Here is an 18,462-nt window from a genome sequence, read left to right on the forward strand (position 1 = left end):
AGATATTCAGAGGTAGCATAAATATGTAAAAACGAGATGCAAAACAGAATCACACTTCGCCTGAACAGGCGGCCAAGAATTATTTTCCTACCACAGCGTACCAAAGGGATAAACCACAATCCAGACGATGACAGCAGTGGCTTCCTACAGCAGCAAGAGGAGCACACACACAACTTTCAAAGCTCTCGGGTATTTTTTGCCTCTCCGTGATACTCCATCTCCTCCGAGTTCCATTCCAACACCTACAACCCATTCCCGTGCCAGTTGGGAATCACACTCTTTACAAGACTTCAGGCAAAATACTGAATTTATTCACTTGATTTGACTAGTCACGTTGGATAAAAGTGTCATTTTTATTTGCATGATGTAAAAACATACTTTGAAGTAGGAATACTCACATACTTTACAGTGTTAAAAATATATATATAATAAGAAAGATTCACGGAGGCATTTGATATAAAACATACACAGTATGCTATTTTAATATACAAATGCTTTAAAGAAAATAGAGAAATAAGAGTTATAAAAGTCGCATCATTAAGAATTTATAAATGGTTCCATCTTTCTTAAAGGTCACAGTCTCATCCTTTGGGATGTACAGACATTATGTGGTTTAACACAGTTTTATCCACATTCAAAACATCACGTTTTAAATGTTTGAAGCATAGCATGTACAGTACAAAATGTTTCCATAGGAACATAACAGAACCCATCTCTGGTGGCCTGCCGTCAGATGGCTCCTAATTCATCAGCCATTTTTAAGACACTAGTCCAGCTTATTGCTACAATATTTTCATTTATATTGGAGTTTACTGACAAAGACTCACAAAGAGTTATCATAGAATACACACTAATATACACCAAACTCTTCTGAGTTAAATGAACTTCCCATACTTAAATTAGAGCCGAGAATAGTAATTTGAGGCTAATATATTATCCTTGTGATTGGTATTTTTAAAATTTGGAGCAAAGTGCACAGTGAGTGGAATCAGCCACTGGAAATGATCTTTCTGTGAACTCTCAGCTTCCTTTGAGTCAGACGTACCACCTGAGAAATGAGAACCTTCCAGCCTGATGGGGCCCCGGGCAGCTTCACAGATCAACACACAGGAGCCACGTGGAGTCACGTTCACGAGTCGTGGGAGCCCAGCCGATAAACGCACAATTCACTTGACAGAGCCCCTGTGTGGAGTCAGCAGAATCAGCTTCCCAGAGACCAGTAAATGCTGAGTCCTAATTTAGGGCAAATGCCGCCATCCGTCAGCCGTATTCTAGTGTTGGTGGACCCCGGACAAGGTTGAAATAGCCAGCCAGGGCCCCAAGGTCTATGTAGAGAGAACGCTGCCTCTTCAGCATCTCCGATTCCTCAGTGCTCCCTGTGCATGAAGAGTCTGAAAAGGGAAACATCGAAAAAATAAAATAAATGACCAGGGGAATGTCCAATGATAAATGCCTGGTTCTTCAGCAAAAAAACAAAAACAACAGCAAACTTGGGCCCTAATGGAACAGCATTCAAACCCCGGTTTTATTAAGGAGCTACAGAGTTGAACGCTATTGGCTAGTTTGTGTGATACGACACAGACAAAAGAATTCAAAAAAGAGTCAACGACCACGAGAAATCAGCTAGAAATCCTGGCCCATCGTCCAACATCCCAGATGATTCTTTTTAAATGCAGAGAAGTCAGACAAGAAGCCGAGAAATGCAAACAAGATTTCCAGGCTTGACATCTGGGTTAGGACCCAAATAGATTGAGAATGTCACAGATTTTCATAAGAAAAACGGAAACCCCTCTCTGTGCATATTCAATGCTCCTGGAATGCGTATTGTCTTTCCTAAATGGGAAAGCTTCACAGCTGGCGGAGAGATTTTGAGCAGAGGAAGCAGAAATGCAAGTTGCCTTCAAACTCAATATTTTATCAACACCGTGATGTTTCCAAACAAGCGCTGACGTGGTTTACCATAATTGCATTAAAAAGAACCCGGCTCTTTGCTAACAGCAAAACTGTCATGCTTGATCTGTTTTTAAAAGCAAATGCTATTCTCTGCTGCAAAAAAGCAAGGCAGAGCAAGTCTCAAAGACTGCATTATCTCCATTTGCCTGGAAACCAGTTAGACTTTGCTGATAAATTAGCCAATTTTTTTCCTAATTGTGATTTTTTTTCTTTTTGGCCGTGCCCCGCGACAGGTGATATCTTAGTTCCCTGACCAGGGAGAGAACCCGTGCCCCCTGCAATGGAAGCACAGAGTCTTAACCACTGGACCACCAGGGAATTCCCAGCCAATTTTTTTTTTTTTTTTTTTTTTGTATATGCTTTAGCTAACATTCTTGCTGAAATTTCTCCAACAACTTATGGCATGCAGGAAGTCACTTCAATTTTTTTAAATTTTATTGAAGTCTAGTTGATTGACAATGTTGTGTTCATTTCTGCTGTACGGCAAAGTGACTCAGTTATACACATAGATATTCTTTTTCATATTCTTTTCCATTCTGGTTTTATCACAGGATATTGACTATAGTTCCCTGTGCTCTACAGTAGGACCTCGCTGTTTATCCATCCTATAGATACCAGTTTGCATCTGCTAATTCCATTTTTTTCCCAAGTGCTTTCATGAGCTCTAATTATTAGAAGTTGGACACAGACAGAAAAAGAAGGGAAGCAAGGGCGCTGCACACTGCAGGGCATCCATACCGGCGATGTTCTCAGGAAGCTCCAACTCCTTGCGGTTCAGCAGCCGCTTCTGCTCCAAGAGGGCAGAGTCCAGGCTCTGACAGCGGGGCTGATCCTCCCTAGGGGGGTTCAGGGCGTCATGTTTCAGCAGGTCTGCCGCCCTGGGGCGGTGATTGGGGTTCCTCTCCAGAGCGGCCTCAATCAGCTCTCTCATGCCAGGACTGCAGTTTTCAGCAATATCTTCCAACGGAGGCGCTTGCTTGTGGATCTATGAACAAACCAGCTCTCTTAGCGTCAGTGGTATGAAAATAGACCCTCGACAGCACAAGTGCTTTAGTTACAAGACCCGGGCAGTCTTTTGTTTCAAAGCAAATACAGTTCATACCCTTCAGGAACATTTCCTAAGGAAACTGAGTGAAACCCATTTTTTGGTTGAATGCGGTCAAAGATACACGTGAGGTTTGAATGAACAGCTTTCCAGCAGAGCAGTGGCCGAAGGTCCCTGCGCAGTAACAGGGAAGGGTCTACTTCTCAACCTCTCCACTGTCAAAGGGGGCCTGCGTGTTTCACTGCGCTCCAGGCTGCTGTGGGGATCTGTAATCTAACATCTTATTTTGGAACGTGTTCAAAGAACACATACGACTTCCTTGGCGCAGTGACGTATGCTACTCTGATGCTCTTCAGTGGCATCTTGTATAACAGCATAGCTATCATTCCTGCTCATGTACATTGGGGTAGGTTCCCACTCATACAGGGATGCCTTCGTTGCGGGAACGGGTCATCGCTCCACGTAGGAGGACTTTCAGCTCCCCGCCATGGGTCATAGTTCACCACCATCCCACTCAGGCGTGTTATCCGAGCAGCTCTGCTGAGCAGGTGGGATGCCCGCTGCCCCTGCTTACTATGTACAGGTAGGAGGGGTAGGCGGAGCGTGGGTAGCGCTTCACCCAGGGCGGGGTGCCCGTCTGCATGTGGATGAGTGTAGCCCCCAGGCTGTAGATATCTGCTTTGGTCGAATGGCCCCTGCACAGGATCACCTCCGGGCTCATGTAAATCTGAAAGAGAAGCAGGACAGTTCAGTCTGACTCCCCTCACCTGTCTAGGTACCACTTCCCTAATCCAGTTCAGGAAGCTTCACCATATTCACCGCACACTTCATCCCCTCAGAAGGGCCTGGCATTGCTGTGTTCCCTTCAGTGAAGGAGAAGCACAGACCCTTGGGGACCCAGGCAGCCTTGGCCGAGGGGCCCCTGCAGCCTCAGAACACCTCTTCGCACAGACTGAACACAAGGCAGACCAGGCGGCAAAGGACCCGCAGCCGAGAACCCACCTGGGAGTCCCCCTCATCCAAGTTCTCCAAAGCGCAGGCCAACGCTTCCTGTTTCTATTAAAACACCAATTCCTTTCATATTTAAATGACACTGAAATACATGTCCTCATTTCATGTTTGTCATTAAAATGCCAAACCATTAATCATCTACAGCATCAAAGGGAGCAGAAGTCTCCATGGTACCAACACCGACTACGCGGAAGAGAAGAATTTAAAGTGTAATAATGGGAAAGTGATCCTAATTGGTCAATTCTATGACCCACTTCTTATTTCTACATACCAGGGAGCCCAGTGACTAAATATTAAAGGCATGCCACATTCACATTGCGTAAGTTCTGTCTGGTTTTATGAGCCGATGCTGGAAAAGGAGGGCTAGTTTTAGAAATAGTTTCTCTAAGCAGCGTTTGTTTCTAAACGTAAAAAAGAGCAAACCCTGGGGACCCATGTCTTTACGGCGGACACAAGCTGAGAGCAGTTACTACCCTCACTGTCAGTATTTAGCTTTAAGAAGTTTTGATGCTGCCTGTCATCTGAATATGGAAACACGGGTGAGTGTTCCCAGAATACATTTCAGAGTAAATAAATAAAGACCTGGCTTACAAAACCTGGGGAAATTGCCCAGTTTCCCCCTCCTAACTTGCCTCAAGTACTTGCTACAACACAATTGCAGGCTGGCTGGCTTTGGTTCCCTCGCTGATTCTCTCTCTCTCTCTCTCTCTCTCTCTCTCTGAAGGGCTTTCTTACCAAATACAATCACAAGATTTAGCGCCATGCACAGTGGTCAGGACAGCTGCCAACAGCAGTGCCCACCCTGCTCCACCCTTGCCCGCTCCCCTAAGCAAGGATTAGGCAAAGCGTTACTGCGGGCATCACCAAGGACAGCGATGGGCTCAGGGCCCTGGAGGGACTGTGCGATGGCACATCGGGGGTGGCAGCATCCCACCCACAAGGAGGCCTGGCTGCGGCGCCTCGGGCAGTTCCCCATCACCCCGCAGAGGCCCACGGCTCACATTCCTGGGTCCTCAAGCCACCAGAGCAGCAGGGCGTGGGGGTCAAGGGCACTTCCTTTCAGGGCTTGTGCGCCCGAGGGTGTGGGCACTGGAGCAAAGGAGCCTAGAGGTCAGGGGTCAAGGCCTTCACCTCTGATATTTATTACATTTATTACAAAGGGAAAGAGACACTGTGTGTGTGTGTGTGTGTCCGGGCACGTGAGGATGACGAGTGACCTTACATAAGAACTTTACAAAAGGAAGCATGCAATCAAAGGAATTCTAATTAGCTATTCACGTTGATTTTTCCTTCCTTCTCTGTAGCAGGGAATCCAAAAACAACAGCTTCAAGACAGGACAGATGAACCCTGTAATTGTATCAACAATACATGGTCATAAGATCATGTCCCGAATTTGAAGGAGCTCTGCTGGGGGGATCAGAAATCACCTGCAGCAAAGTGATCAAGTTCTAAGGGGAAGCGAATCTGCACGGTTGACCTTGACTAATTATACCTTCTTGCTCTCTAAGGATGAGGAGTCATAAGAAGGTTGCCGAGAGCTTTCCTTCCCAATTCATCACGCTCACCGTCACACGCACCGTCACTCTCACCGTCACACGCACCGTCGCACTCACCGTCGCTCTCACCGTCACACTTCGATCGTGAGTGCCATACAGAGGGTGAACAAACACGAGTTATCAGAATAGTTTATAACTAGGAACACCAAGGCCAGTTTATCCCGTCATGGAAAGCAATTTACATTTGGTGAAAATACCTCAATCCAAATACTATCCAGGAACAGACGCTGTGCTCCTATCTCATACCCGAGCACAAACTCTCTTTCTGCTAGATAATCCCAGAAAGAAGATGTCTTTCCCTGGCTATTGCAAAATGTTCAATTTGATCACCCTGCCGGGAAGAGAAAGGTATTTTCCATCTTTAATACCATAAATAGCTTGTTTCTCAAACGGCTCCAGGAAAAAGGGTAGAGTGTCACATATCTGAATGTCTGACGACTGCCAAACATGCTGAAGTATTTTCCGAAAAAAAAACATGTCATAAGTGTTGTCTTATTAGATTTTGTGCTTTGGGAAAGTTTTCCTAAGATCTGGTGATTAAAACATTCTTTAAAATAATAATAAATAAATAATGTTTTCTTCTGAACATTATTCTGCTTGAAGACAGCTCTCTAGAATCCTCTCCCAAGTATTTTCCAGAATAAGTTCAGTGATAACAGCAAAAACAAAGATCTTTTCTGCTGCCCGGGGGGAGTCTTTGCTTTCAGAGAGTTAAGAAAAGGCTTACAGAATCTTGGTTTGAAAGGCAGACAATTTTTTTTAGCACTGCCATGAGTTCAGTGCAATGCATTCACTAGCTAAACTAAAGGTTATCGTCTGATTGACACCAGGACTGACCTGATAATCTTGGGGCAAACGTCCAGGCAACTGCCCCCTCTCCATTTCCTCAGGGCACTTTCAACAGCTAGAAGGGCATGGGGCTGGGAGGCTCTGACAGTTCACCCTCTGATAGTTTATCATCTCACAGTCACGGAGATGGGTCAGGAAGGCAGATTCTACACCCATGTACCTTCCCAGATGCATCCAACCCCATACCCATCATAACCAACCGTGAACTAAACGGTTAAACGTTAATAATTCAGGTAAATTTTAAATGGGTCCTCCCTCCTTCCTTATTGGCTTTGCCCTGTGCTCCATCCCTGGCACCTACAGCAGTCTTCACACAGCAGGTGCCGGATAGACACTCACTACACAGGTCAACTGCTCAGCCTAATAAGGTGAGCAGTAAATATATTATTTGACAGCCCGGGAACGCATTTCTCTGAATCCCATTTAGATTCCGGAAAGTTTTGTTTTTGTTGTTCCTGCTTCACAAACGAGTTAAATAGTATAGCAAGTTTATATCTTCAAATAAGATTCATTTGTGCTCCAGTAAATGAGACTTCTTTTAAGATTTCCAGGATTCAAGAGAGGCCTGAAATGCTGTCAGTTCTCAGTAAATGTTCTTAAGGACCATGACAATTATGGCTGTAACTGGACCAAAACAGTAATATTAGTTATGCTAAAACCACATATATTAGTTATATCAAAAACTTACATAGCCGTTACACCTTAGACTTTAGACTCAGAAAGAACTAGATTTCGAGGCCCTGATCTATCAGTAGCTGAGTAACTTGGGGCACTTTATTTTAACCTCTTCAAGCTTATTTTCTTATTTTAAAATGGGAATAATAGTATTTGCCTATAATAATAGTATTGTGAGGATTAAACAGTATAATTTATTTCAAGGGCTAAAGAGTTTATGGCACGGAGTAAATGCTCATTAAACACGGTCCAATGATAACAATGATTTAATGTAATGGTTTTCTTCCCCTTCTTTGTCCTTTCTGCGGTAATGCTAGCACATCTTATTTTTACTCTTAGTAAGGTATTGCCCATTCTGGTGTGAACATAATTACCTCTGTTCCTCGCAGCTCCTTAGGAAAATAGATCTCTTCAGTCATTTGGACACTTAGACCAAAATCCACCAAAACAGCTTTTGTGGACATGAAAACAATGTTGCTAGCTATAAAGAGAGGAAATTTTTCAGTTAAAAAATGGTGTATCTATCCCTAAATAAAATGAAAACATTATTTAAAACAACGAGTTCCATATAAAGATAGATTGAAATGCTTCCCCTACTAAAGTGGGCTTATTATGTTCAAAAGAGAAGGATGAATCTGGGTGAGAGTTTAGGTAAAAATCACTTCAGATTTGTCAAGAATTCAGCCAAGGTGGATATAAATGATTGTAGCCATTAATAATCCTCAAGATACAACAGCCAAGATACGGAAACAACCGAAGTGTCCATTGATGGATGAATGGATAAAGATTTGTGTATATATATAAATTTTTGTGATACATAATATATACATATAAATTGTGTGGTATATAGAATGGAATATTATTCAGCCATAAAAAAAGAAGGAAACTCTGCTATTTGTGACAATATGGATGAACCTTGACGGCATTATGCGAAATGAAATAAGTCAGACAGGAAAAGACAAATACCGTATATGATCTAACATACGTGGAATCTAAAAAAGAAAAAAACAGACAGACATAGAAACAGAGAACAGAGTGGTTGCCTCGGGTTCAGGTGGGGGGAATTCGGGAAGGTGGTCAAAGGTTACAAATAATAAGATGAAAAATAATAATAAGATGAATATTATTTCATCTTCCAATAATAAGATGAAAAAGTTCTGGGGCTGTGACGTACAGCATGGTGACTATAGTCCATAATACTGAATGGCGTATTGGAGAGTTGCTAGGAGAATAGATTTTAAAAGTTCCCACCACACAAAAAAATTATAAATACGTGAGATGGATGGATGTTAACTAACCCTATTGTGGTGATAAGTTTGCGATATATACACATATCAAATCATTCCCTTGTACACCTTAAACTCACACAATGTTATGTGTCAATTGTTTCTCAGTAAAGCTGGAAAAAATATTTTTTATATTTTATATATTGAGTTTCAAATTCTAAGACATAAGCATAGCATTATCAAGCCACTTTCTGAAACAAAAAAGTGAAATACCCAATTTCTGTCAGGACAAGTTTTGCCAGTCCAATTTACCCTTAGATATTAGGGGTTCACAGCAGGTCTCTCTTGTGTATTTCCCCACAATCTCTTTATTCCTAGAAAGCAGTCAGTGAAAGCTTCTTTAATGGACTATTGCCAAATTTGTATTCAAAATTAAAAAGCAATTTGTTTTTCAAAAACGTTGACTGTGTTTTTAAGTAGGTTACCATTTTTAAAGCCTAGTAACAAGGCAGTCGTTAATGATATGTGGCTATAATCTCTTCCACAACAATTGGAAAATCATCCTTCCTTATGACTTTGAAAGCTCTCGTGACCCCACTGGACTCTAAAATGTATCTCAGGAACCCAGGGAGAAAGCGGAGGAGGGGTGTCTTCCCTGCCACCGAGGACCTTCAGATTGAAGGAGGAGTCAGGTGCCTAAGGTCTATCTAGTCCTTTTTAAGCCAAAAAGGGACACGTCCAAGGAGAACTCACGTTTAATGTCATGGTGAATCACTTTCTTCGAGTGCAGAAAATCAAGTCCCTTGAGAACATGCTTTGTCACCCAAATAATCTCAAATTCTCTCATGGGTCCACAGCTCTCCAGTTTCTCCAGGACAGACCCTCCCTCGCCTGCTTCCATAAAGAGATGGACGGTTTCGCCCCATAGAACCGCGCCGTATAACTCAGCGATGTTCTCGTGCCGGAAGCAAGCCTGGATTTCCACGTCAGATGGCTTAAATTGGTCTACTGGGATCTAGAACACAAAACACAAGGAAGATTCTAAACAACCCCAGGATAAGGAAAAGAATACACAGCATAGGTCAACTCACAAACCAGAAGGCAAGTAAATGCCCTCAAGGATACTCGGACGTGTTGAGAAGTTTACTCCTGAGTTACGATAATGTTTACTTGAGATATACCTTTACATTCATGTCCGCTTAAGGTAAAAAGAAAAAACAAAATAATGAAATACTGCTTTCATTTAGAGTATAGATACCCAACCGAAGAATTTTTCATGATGACTGAAACAAAGGAGGTAATTTCCCATCTATTATACATGTAATTTCTATGGCACCTAGATTTTAGGCCATATTTTCAATATTCCTTGTCATGAAATAATATAATGCCTCTGGTCTCTCAGTTTGTATTCTAACAATGCATTTAAATAAGCACTGGCCGGGGTTTCCCTGGTGGCGCAGTGGTTGAGAGTCCGCCTGCCGATGCAGGGGACACGGGTTCGTGCCCCGGTCTGGGAAGATCCCACGTGCCGCGGAGCGGCTGCGCCCGTGAGCCATGGCCGCTGAGCCTGCGCGTCCGGAGCCTGTGCTCCGCAACGGGAGAGGCCACAACAGTGAGAGGCCCGCGTACCGCAAAAAAAAAAAAAAAAAAAGCACTGGCCATCTACTCTACAGAAAATCGGAAGTCATTAATAAAGAAAGAAGTAGCTCTTTCAGTGCAGAGAGATATGGAATGTCTCCAAAATGCACTGATAGACTGAAAACGATCAAGATGCAGGAGTACATATATTACATTCCCACTTGTAATAAACTGTTCAGCCATGCATGCACATGTCCATAGAAATTCTCTGGAAGGACATGTAAGAACCCGTTAACAGTAGTTACTTTAAGGAAAGGGATCTCATTCTTTAGCCTGCATCCTTTTGGACCTGTTTGGGGTTGTTAATCATCTTATATGTTTCTTTTTTTTTTTTTTTATGTTTCTGTTTTTTAAGAAAAAATATGGCTTCAATATTAAATATCAGGACTGCAAGGAAAACAAACCCACAAACCTATTTCCCACGCCTTTTGAGATGAAACTGAAAAACAGAACACTTTGGTTCTAAGAGCTATAAATAATGTCTCCAGATTTTTTTTTTTTTAACTTGGACGTATCTCCTAAATGCAACCTTCAGGTAACTTACTATATCACCTCCTTTTCTTCCTTTTTTTTTTTGCAGTACGCGGACCTCTCACTGTTGCGGCCTTGCCCGTTGCGGAGCACAGGCTCTGGATGCGCAGGCTCAGCGGCCATGGCTCACGGGGCCAGCCACTCCGCGGCATGTGGGATCTTCCCAGAGCTGGGCGTGAACCCATGTCCCCTGCATCAGCAGGCGGACTCTCAACCACTGCGCCACCAGAGAAGCCCTCTTCCTTTTAATAACAGCTACTCTGGCCACCCTTTAAGGGGGAACAAACAAGGCCCACATGACAATAAGAGAGACTGAGATGATATTCAGTAATTATTTTATGTTTTATTTTCGTTAAATCAAAAGTGAGTTTGTTTGTTTGTTTTTTGCGGTACGTGGGCCTCCCACTGCCGTGGCCTCTCCTGTTGCGGGGCACAGGCTCTGGACGCGCAGGCTCAGCGGCCATGGCTCACGGGCCCAGCCGCTCCGCGGCATGTGGGATCCTCCCGGATCGGGGCACGAACCCGTGTCCCCTGCATCGGCAGGCGGACTCTCAACCACTGCGCCACCAGGGAAGCCCAGTGAGTTTGTTTTATTGCACTTTAAAAAAAAAAACAGGGGCTTCCCTGGTGGCGCAGTGGTTGAGAGTCCGCCTGCCGATGCAGGGGACGCGGGTTCGTGCCCCGGACCGGGAAGATCCCACATGCCGCGGAGCGGCTGGGCCCGTGAGCCATGGCCGCTGGACCTGCGCGTCCGGAGCCTGTGCCCCGCAACGGGAGAGGCCACAACAGTGAGAGGCCCGCATACCGCAAAAAAAAAAAAACTTTAAAGTAGAACAGACATACACACAAAAGTGCAAAACTGGTTAAGTATCAAACTCAATAAATTTTCAACTGAACACACGCGTGTAACCACTATGTAGATCAGGAAACAGAAGCCCACCAGCGCCCTGAAGCCCCCTGCTGCCCCCTGCCTGTCCCTGCTCTTCATGGGCAGCCACTCACGGGACTTCCAACAGCATGGGTTTGTTTAGCTTTTTTTGGCCCTTGTGTAAGAGGAATCTCATACAGTAGATCCTATTTTGTGTCCAGCTGCTCTGGCTTAACCTAATGTAGATCTATCATCGTCAATAGGAAGTTGTAAATCATTTCTTCTCTTCACTGGACAGCATCCCAGTATGTAAATACACCGTATTTCAGCACTTGGAAACTTCCCAGTTCGGGGCTATTACAAATACTGCTGCTATGAGCACTCTAGCGCGTGGCTCTGGTGACCACGTGTGCATGCCTGCTGGGCGAGCACCTGCAGGAGTGGAATTGCTGGGTCACAGGGCGTGTGCGCGTTCACTTTGCTAGGTCATGCCAAACGGTTTTCCAAAGTGGGGCACCTCAGCAGTGACTGCTCAATAAGAAGAGATGCGGGGCTTCCCTGGTGGCGCAGCTGTTGAGAATCTGCCTGCCGATGCAGGGGACACGGGTTCGAGCCCTGGTCTGGGAGGATCCCACATGCCGCGGAGCAACTAGGCCCGTGAGCCACAACTGCTGAACCTGCGCGTCCGGAGCCTGTGCTCCGCAACGGGAGAGGCTGCGATAGTGAGAGGCCCGCGCACCGCGATGAAGAGCGGCCCCCGCTTGCCGCAACTAGAGAAAGCCCTCGCACAGAAACGAAGACCCAACACAGCAAAAATTAATTAATTAATTAATAAACTCCTACCCCCAACATCTTAAAAAAAAAAAAAAAAATGGGTTTTTTTTTTCTCTGAAATTCAGCCCTTTAATCTACAGTCCTGAGGAGCCTTACAGCTTTCCCAGGGTCTGCTTCCCTGCCTGGTCCCCTCCCCAGTGGGTGGCATTGAAGCAGCAGCAAACAGATGTGCTCTGGCAGGGTAGCTCCCCTTCAGCCACCCCAAGAGGGATGAAGTTATCCAAGCTGGCGCTAAAGAAGCTGGTACTTTCTTTGTTATCAGAGCAAGCTGATTAAAATGAACTATGCCCTTAAGCAGACTTGGGGGCTGAACGGCCCCAGGTAGCAGCAAATCTATAAAACAGAGATGCTTTTCTCGGACCCAGCACCCTTAGATAAGAGGCAGTCAAGGGGTAGCCAGCTTTGAGTAAAGTAAATAAACGAGCACGCAACAGCCCCAATGCCGAACACGCAGGGTACCCTGTCTGCTTATGAAGTACGTACCAATTTACATGCCATTCTTTTCTTAGTTTTTATGTCCTGTGCTAAGTACACTTTTCCAAAGGCCCCCCGAGGAATAAAATTAGAGCCAATATTCCTGTAAGTCAGCTTCCAAGGGATGAGAAGAACATCAGAGTCTATCTGATAGCGTCCGTTCTGGGGAGTGATTACCTACAACAAAACAAAAATGCAGGAGGGTAAGAATTTCAGCAAAGTCCTTTTCTGAGACCCGCCCTTTAGAAACTGGTTACGTTAGACCGCATTCCTACACGCAGGGTTCAAAATTAATGTCACCGTATATAATCATACCAGTGTACAGAAGCGTCTTAGAGCTCCTATCTAGAGCTTCAGCAAAACAGAGAAAGCATGTGACGCAAACACATCCCTGGTCAGACCTGATCATATTTCCATCTACGTGTGCGTAATTCACTGCCAAAGAGAACTTTAAAAATGATTTACCGAATGCACCGTGACTGCTGTGACCAAAAGGCTGAAAATAAACATTGCGGAAATGTAAACTGTGCGTGCAAGCTGACTCGTTTCCAGTTAAAATGTGCTAACCTGTTAGTCTGCATACCTATTACTCAGAGGTGACGTACACTCATAGAGAGTAGGGAAACGAACTGATGATCACAGAGGATTCCGGAAAACAATGTGTTATACCAGAGCTATGAGTTGACAGTGCCACGTAAGCAAAGTAAGGGCAGAACCATTTCTCATCCATTCACTCATTTAATATTTACTGAGTGCATGGTATGTGCCAGGCACTGTGTTTGGTGCCGAGCAGGCAGCGATGAACAAGAGACAGATGACCCCTGACCTCTGAGGGTTCATGAGTCAGTAAACACTTTGAACAAGAGGTCTGAAAAACAGCCGACTCAAAAGCTGAGAGCGACAACCTAAGTGTCCATCAACGGAGGAATGGACAAAGAAGATGTGGTACATATACACAGTGGAATATTATTACTCAGCCATAAAAAGGAATGAAATAACGCCATTTGCAGCAACATGGATGGACCTGGAGATGATCACACTAAGTGAAGTAAGTCAGACAGAGAAAGACAAATACATATGATATCACTTATATGTGGAATCTAAAATATGACACAAATGAACTTACATACAAAACGGAAATAAACCCACAGACATAGAAAACAAACTTATGGTTACGAAAGGGGACGGGGGGAGGGTAAATTAGGAGTTTGGGATTAACATATACATACAGCTATATATAAAATAGATAACCAACAGGGACCTACTGTATAGCACAGGGGATTTTACTCAATATTTTGCAATAACCTATAAGGGAAAAGAATCTGAAAAAAAAAAAAAAATATATATATATATATACACACAGTATAGTATAACTGAAACACGTTGCTGTATGCCTGAAACTAATACAACATTGTAAATCAACTATACTTCAATTTTTAAATAAATGAATAAAAATAACAATTAAAAAGAATTAAATTAGAGAGATATCCTGATAGCAGTGTGGGTTATAAGGGTATGTACCCTTGTCAAAACCCATCAAACTGGATATTAAAGACCTGTGTATTTTACTGCATATAAAGTCTATGTCAATTTTTCAAAAGTGAAAAATTGAGAGGAGAAATAATTATAAATCAAATGAAAACAAATTAATAAGATAGTCCGTGGGAGACATGACCTGGAGCACATTCCTAAAAAAAATGTGTTGGGTATGCTTTCAAGGGTTCGAGTTTCAAAAATACAGGTTTTACCTACGTTTCATTAGTAATATTACGACTTCAGATTATGAATTCGGGGATTAGGAAACTATCAAAGTGACACGAAGTTATTTCAAGAATGGGAGAGGGTGAAGGGGAGTGCGGATCACGTGGGTAAAAGGTAGACTCCGATTCATTTCCAGATGCATGGGGCCTTACACGGGCCCTGCTCTGGGAATAATCCTGGTGACCGTAAGCGTTATTCACTCAGGACCTACTATTGCTAATCTTAGCTACACCCCGTGAACAGGCGTGCTCACTATTTGGGAATGAAGCAAAGAAGGCTAATACTTCGAAATGTGAAGTCACTACACTTAAAACTTTAGTATTCACTGAGTGCGGCCTCTGCACAGGTCCCAAGAGGGAAAATGACTAAGCGGAGACCGCGGCGTTGCCAAGTTTGAAATATGATGTCCTTTCAAGAAGTGTCACCTCAAGTTCCTGGAGGCCACTTCTACAGCACGCTGGGAACCAAGTGCAGACAGAACCATGCTCGCGGCACTCAGCGGCACTCGCTTTATAGCCTCCTCCTTGTTATTAAATATTTACAGACCCAATTTCATTCGATTCTCCAGGAATCCGCTTCAGGGCTTAACTCACCTTTGGAAAAAAAAAGTTTTACTTAAAAAAAAAAATTTTTTTTCAATTGAAGTATAGTTGATTGACAAGGTTGTGCTAGTTTCAGGTGTACAGCAGTGATTCAGTTACGCATGTATATCTATTCTTTTTCAGATTCTTTTCCATTATAGGTTATTACAAGATATTGAATACAGTTCCCTGTGCTATACAGTGGGTCCCTGTTGGTTATCTATTTTATATATAGCTGTATGTATATGTTAATCCCAAACTCCTAATTTACCCTCCCCCCGTCCCCTTTCGTAACCGTAAGTTTGTTTTCTATGTCTGTGGGTTTATTTCTGTTTTGTATATAAGTTTGTTCTAGATCCGTGGGATCTGGCTCTGTCCTGCTCTGCTGGTCCCACAGCAAAGGGACAGCCAGGCTCAAGTTCGGGGCTGTAACCAGTAGGTCCTGGCTGTTTATCTATTTATATATAGTAGTGTGTAACTGTTAATCTCAAACTCCTCATGTATCCCTCCCCCCTCCCTTTCCCCTTTGGAAAACATAAGGTTTTTTTTTCTATGTCTGTGAGTCTATTTCTATTTTGTAAATAAGTTCATTTGTATCATGTTTTTAGATTCCACGTATAAGTGATGTCATATGATATTTGTCTTTGTCTGACTTACTTCACTTGAAAGTTTTACTCCTGTCCAACCCAAATCTGCTCTCACCCACTCTGACGCGGTGCGCTCTTAGCCGGCAGGATGAAGAGTAATAACGCCAGCCATCTACTGAGTGTTAATTCTGGGCCAGGCACTGTCCTGAGTACTTCATACATTAACTCAGCAATTTCTCATAACAGGCCTGTGACGTAAGGGCTCTTTTTATCTCCACTCACAGATGAGGAAACTGGCTTCAGGGTCTGTCTGACCCCAAAGCCACAGCTCCCATTCTTTAGGTAAGAGCCTTTGATCTTCCAGAGGCTGTAATTAAAGCTGAGCTGTGATCAAAACACAGTTGTTAAATGTCTACATTTACACATCACTGAGAAAGGCTTGGCCTTCTTCTCTTTAGATCAAATACTACAGTTCCTTCACTGCAGTTTATCATCCCCAACGTTCTGGGGACCCTCCTCCAAACACCCTGTAAGTTCTCCCGGGCCACCTCAGACGACAGTCCCTGAACGTGTGGTGTGACATGCAAGTGATGGCCAGTTTGTGGTTCTGCAATGTCCCTGGATCTTAACAGGCAGAACAGTTCTCAGAGCTTTCTGAGATGCTCTTCCCAGGATACAATCCTCTATTTTGGCTCAAATAAAATTTTCCATTTTTTTCTTAGATGCACTGGTTTATTTTCTGGTGATGCTCTGGAAGGGGTATGTTAATTTCTTCCTTCGTGAAGCCATTCACAGGTGGGCCTGGTCAGGATGCTTCCTGGGAGCTAAGCAAAGGTATTTTACATTAACACTCGTTACAAGGGTGGCTTTGCATCCTTTCAACACGCACTGTGTGTACACAGGTCACGTGCATTCATTGTATGGAGTGAAGGCGGCCATTTGCCCATTTTACAGATGAGTAAACAGAGGCATAGAGGTTGTAATGACTGGCCCAATGTCACCCAGCTAGTCCATTTCAGAGCTGAGACACGTGCTGGGCACTTTAATTCAAGGGCCTGCCGTCTTCGCAACTCCTCATCGTATACGTATACACACATTTTTATGGCCAAGAAGTAGGGCTTAGGAGTCAGGGGAGTCAGAGATGGCTTTTAGTACCCTCTAAGGAAAGACTTCCCTACAATCAGCATTGGCCCGATATGACATTAAATGCCCTAGTATATGATGCATGCTTCATCACGGGTTTCCAAGCACAGACCAAAATGCCCCAGCAATTATTGGAGCTGATAAAGCGGGTGATTCAAGCTTCAGACAGAGAGCTTGACTCAAGTATCTTTAAGGTTTTTTTTTAACCCTGAGAAAGCAGGAATCCGTGACTAAGCCTATGGAGCAGGACAGCATCTCACACCCACATCTATGAGCAAACTCTTCAGGGCTCTTGAGTTTCCCAAAAAATCACCCAAGAGTTGAGTGTTTAGAACCCATTTTAGGTTATTCATCCCCAGATGAGGGTGAGAGTTGGTCTAGATTATAAGTAACTTGTAGCAACCTCACACAAAGCAACCCCTGGCTTCGTCTCCTAAAGTTTCTTCCCCAGGTCCTGCTGGATGTCGGTGGAATCTTTTAAATATTATTTTCAGGAAAATAGCACCCACTTGCACACACATGCAGACCACCATTTTACACGCCTATGCTTCAGGATATGACTGTAACTCCTGGGTCCTCCACCCTAATTAACTCCACAGGCGCTGCGCTTGGAGGTTGCCTGTAATACACCAGGCGTCTGTGACTCCGTTCTCTCCATCTGAAACATTCTCTGCTCTCCAGCCCCTTTATCTGGCTGATTCCAGCTCAGTAATTTAGGCATCAATTCCTCTTGGGGAAATTCCCTGGAGGTCCAGTGGTTAGGACGCAGCACTTTCACTGCCGAGGGCCTGGGTTCAATCCCTGGTTGGGGAACTAAGATCCCACAAGCTGTGTAGTGCGGCCAAAAAAAAATTTTTTTTTAATTCCTCTTGGAAGCCTATCTGACATTCCTCCTTTCCACCGGCTCACCCTCGTGGTTATGTGAGGTATCCCGCCTGAGTGTTCCCATAGCCATCAGGGCTAGCTGTATTGAGAAGTCCTACAGTGCATTACAATTACCTGTCTACTTGCCCTCTCCAGCAGGCAGAAAGCTACCAGGGGACACAAACTGTATCTCTAGCACCTGGAGAAGTACCTCATCCCCTGCAGAAGTTTGAGCTCTGTCTAGCAAATGAATGGATGAATACTGGAAGGAAAGCATTTGGTCCATATGTAGATACACTTGAAGGTCGACTTTACCTTGGAACCAGTCTGTTGGGTAGATAATTAGCTGCCACCTTGTAAAGCAGAGAAACAGACAGCAGCAAGGCCAGGAGAGAAAAGTTTTGATGGAGTCTTAGGGGGAGGGCCATGGGAAGAGGAAGGTCTTGAAGGTGGGATGGTTCCCAGGAGAACACACGTGAGGTTGAAGGAAGCCAGAAGCCAACGTGGCCTCCTTCACCATCTTGTCTCAGACTGGCTGTGATCTGGGATGGCAAGTCACCGTTCTTGTGCCATTATTTATAAAGCACGGAGCTGTGACAGGCTACTAGCTGTCACAGGGTGCATCTAATCCTTAAGGACAGTGACAGGAAAGCCAATCACAGCCCCCTGAGCCATCAGTCACAGGGTGATTTGCCAAATAAAGCATGGTCTACTTTCCTGTGGATTTTAAGGTTAGGTCTTCTTGCTGTATTTTATATTCTTGATCACTTTTTAAAACAGAAAGCTTTTTTTTTCTTTTGCGGTACGCGGGCCTCTCACTGTCGTGGCCTCTCCCGTCGCGGAGCACAGGCTCCGGACGCGCAGG

The 18,462-nt window shown here is 44.1% G+C and overlaps 1 protein-coding gene across 4 annotated transcripts in view; it reads right to left on the reverse strand.

The window, feature by feature from the left end:
* Nucleotides 1-299: 299 nt before the first annotated feature.
* The window catches only part of MAP3K8 (mitogen-activated protein kinase kinase kinase 8), a 28,158-nt gene continuing 9,995 nt past the window's right edge, over nt 300-18,462 (reverse strand). For 3 of the 4 annotated variants that reach the window (XM_032622504.1, XM_032622503.1, XM_032622505.1), the window contains exons 3-8: nt 12,671-12,838; nt 9,070-9,331; nt 7,465-7,571; nt 3,573-3,725; nt 2,692-2,938; nt 300-1,391 (exon numbers count right to left, since the gene is read on the reverse strand). In XM_032622504.1, the coding sequence (XP_032478395.1) occupies nt 1,261-1,391; nt 2,692-2,938; nt 3,573-3,725; nt 7,465-7,571; nt 9,070-9,331; nt 12,671-12,838 (1,068 nt within the window). In that variant the 3' untranslated portion in view covers nt 300-1,260. The remainder of the gene's footprint in view (nt 1,392-2,691; nt 2,939-3,572; nt 3,726-7,464; nt 7,572-9,069; nt 9,332-12,670; nt 12,839-18,462) is intronic. The other variant, XM_032622506.1, reaches the window with a different exon arrangement.

The sequence above is a fragment of the Phocoena sinus genome, chromosome 2 (assembly GCF_008692025.1).
Source record: "Phocoena sinus isolate mPhoSin1 chromosome 2, mPhoSin1.pri, whole genome shotgun sequence".
Lineage (NCBI taxonomy): Eukaryota > Metazoa > Chordata > Mammalia > Artiodactyla > Phocoenidae > Phocoena > Phocoena sinus.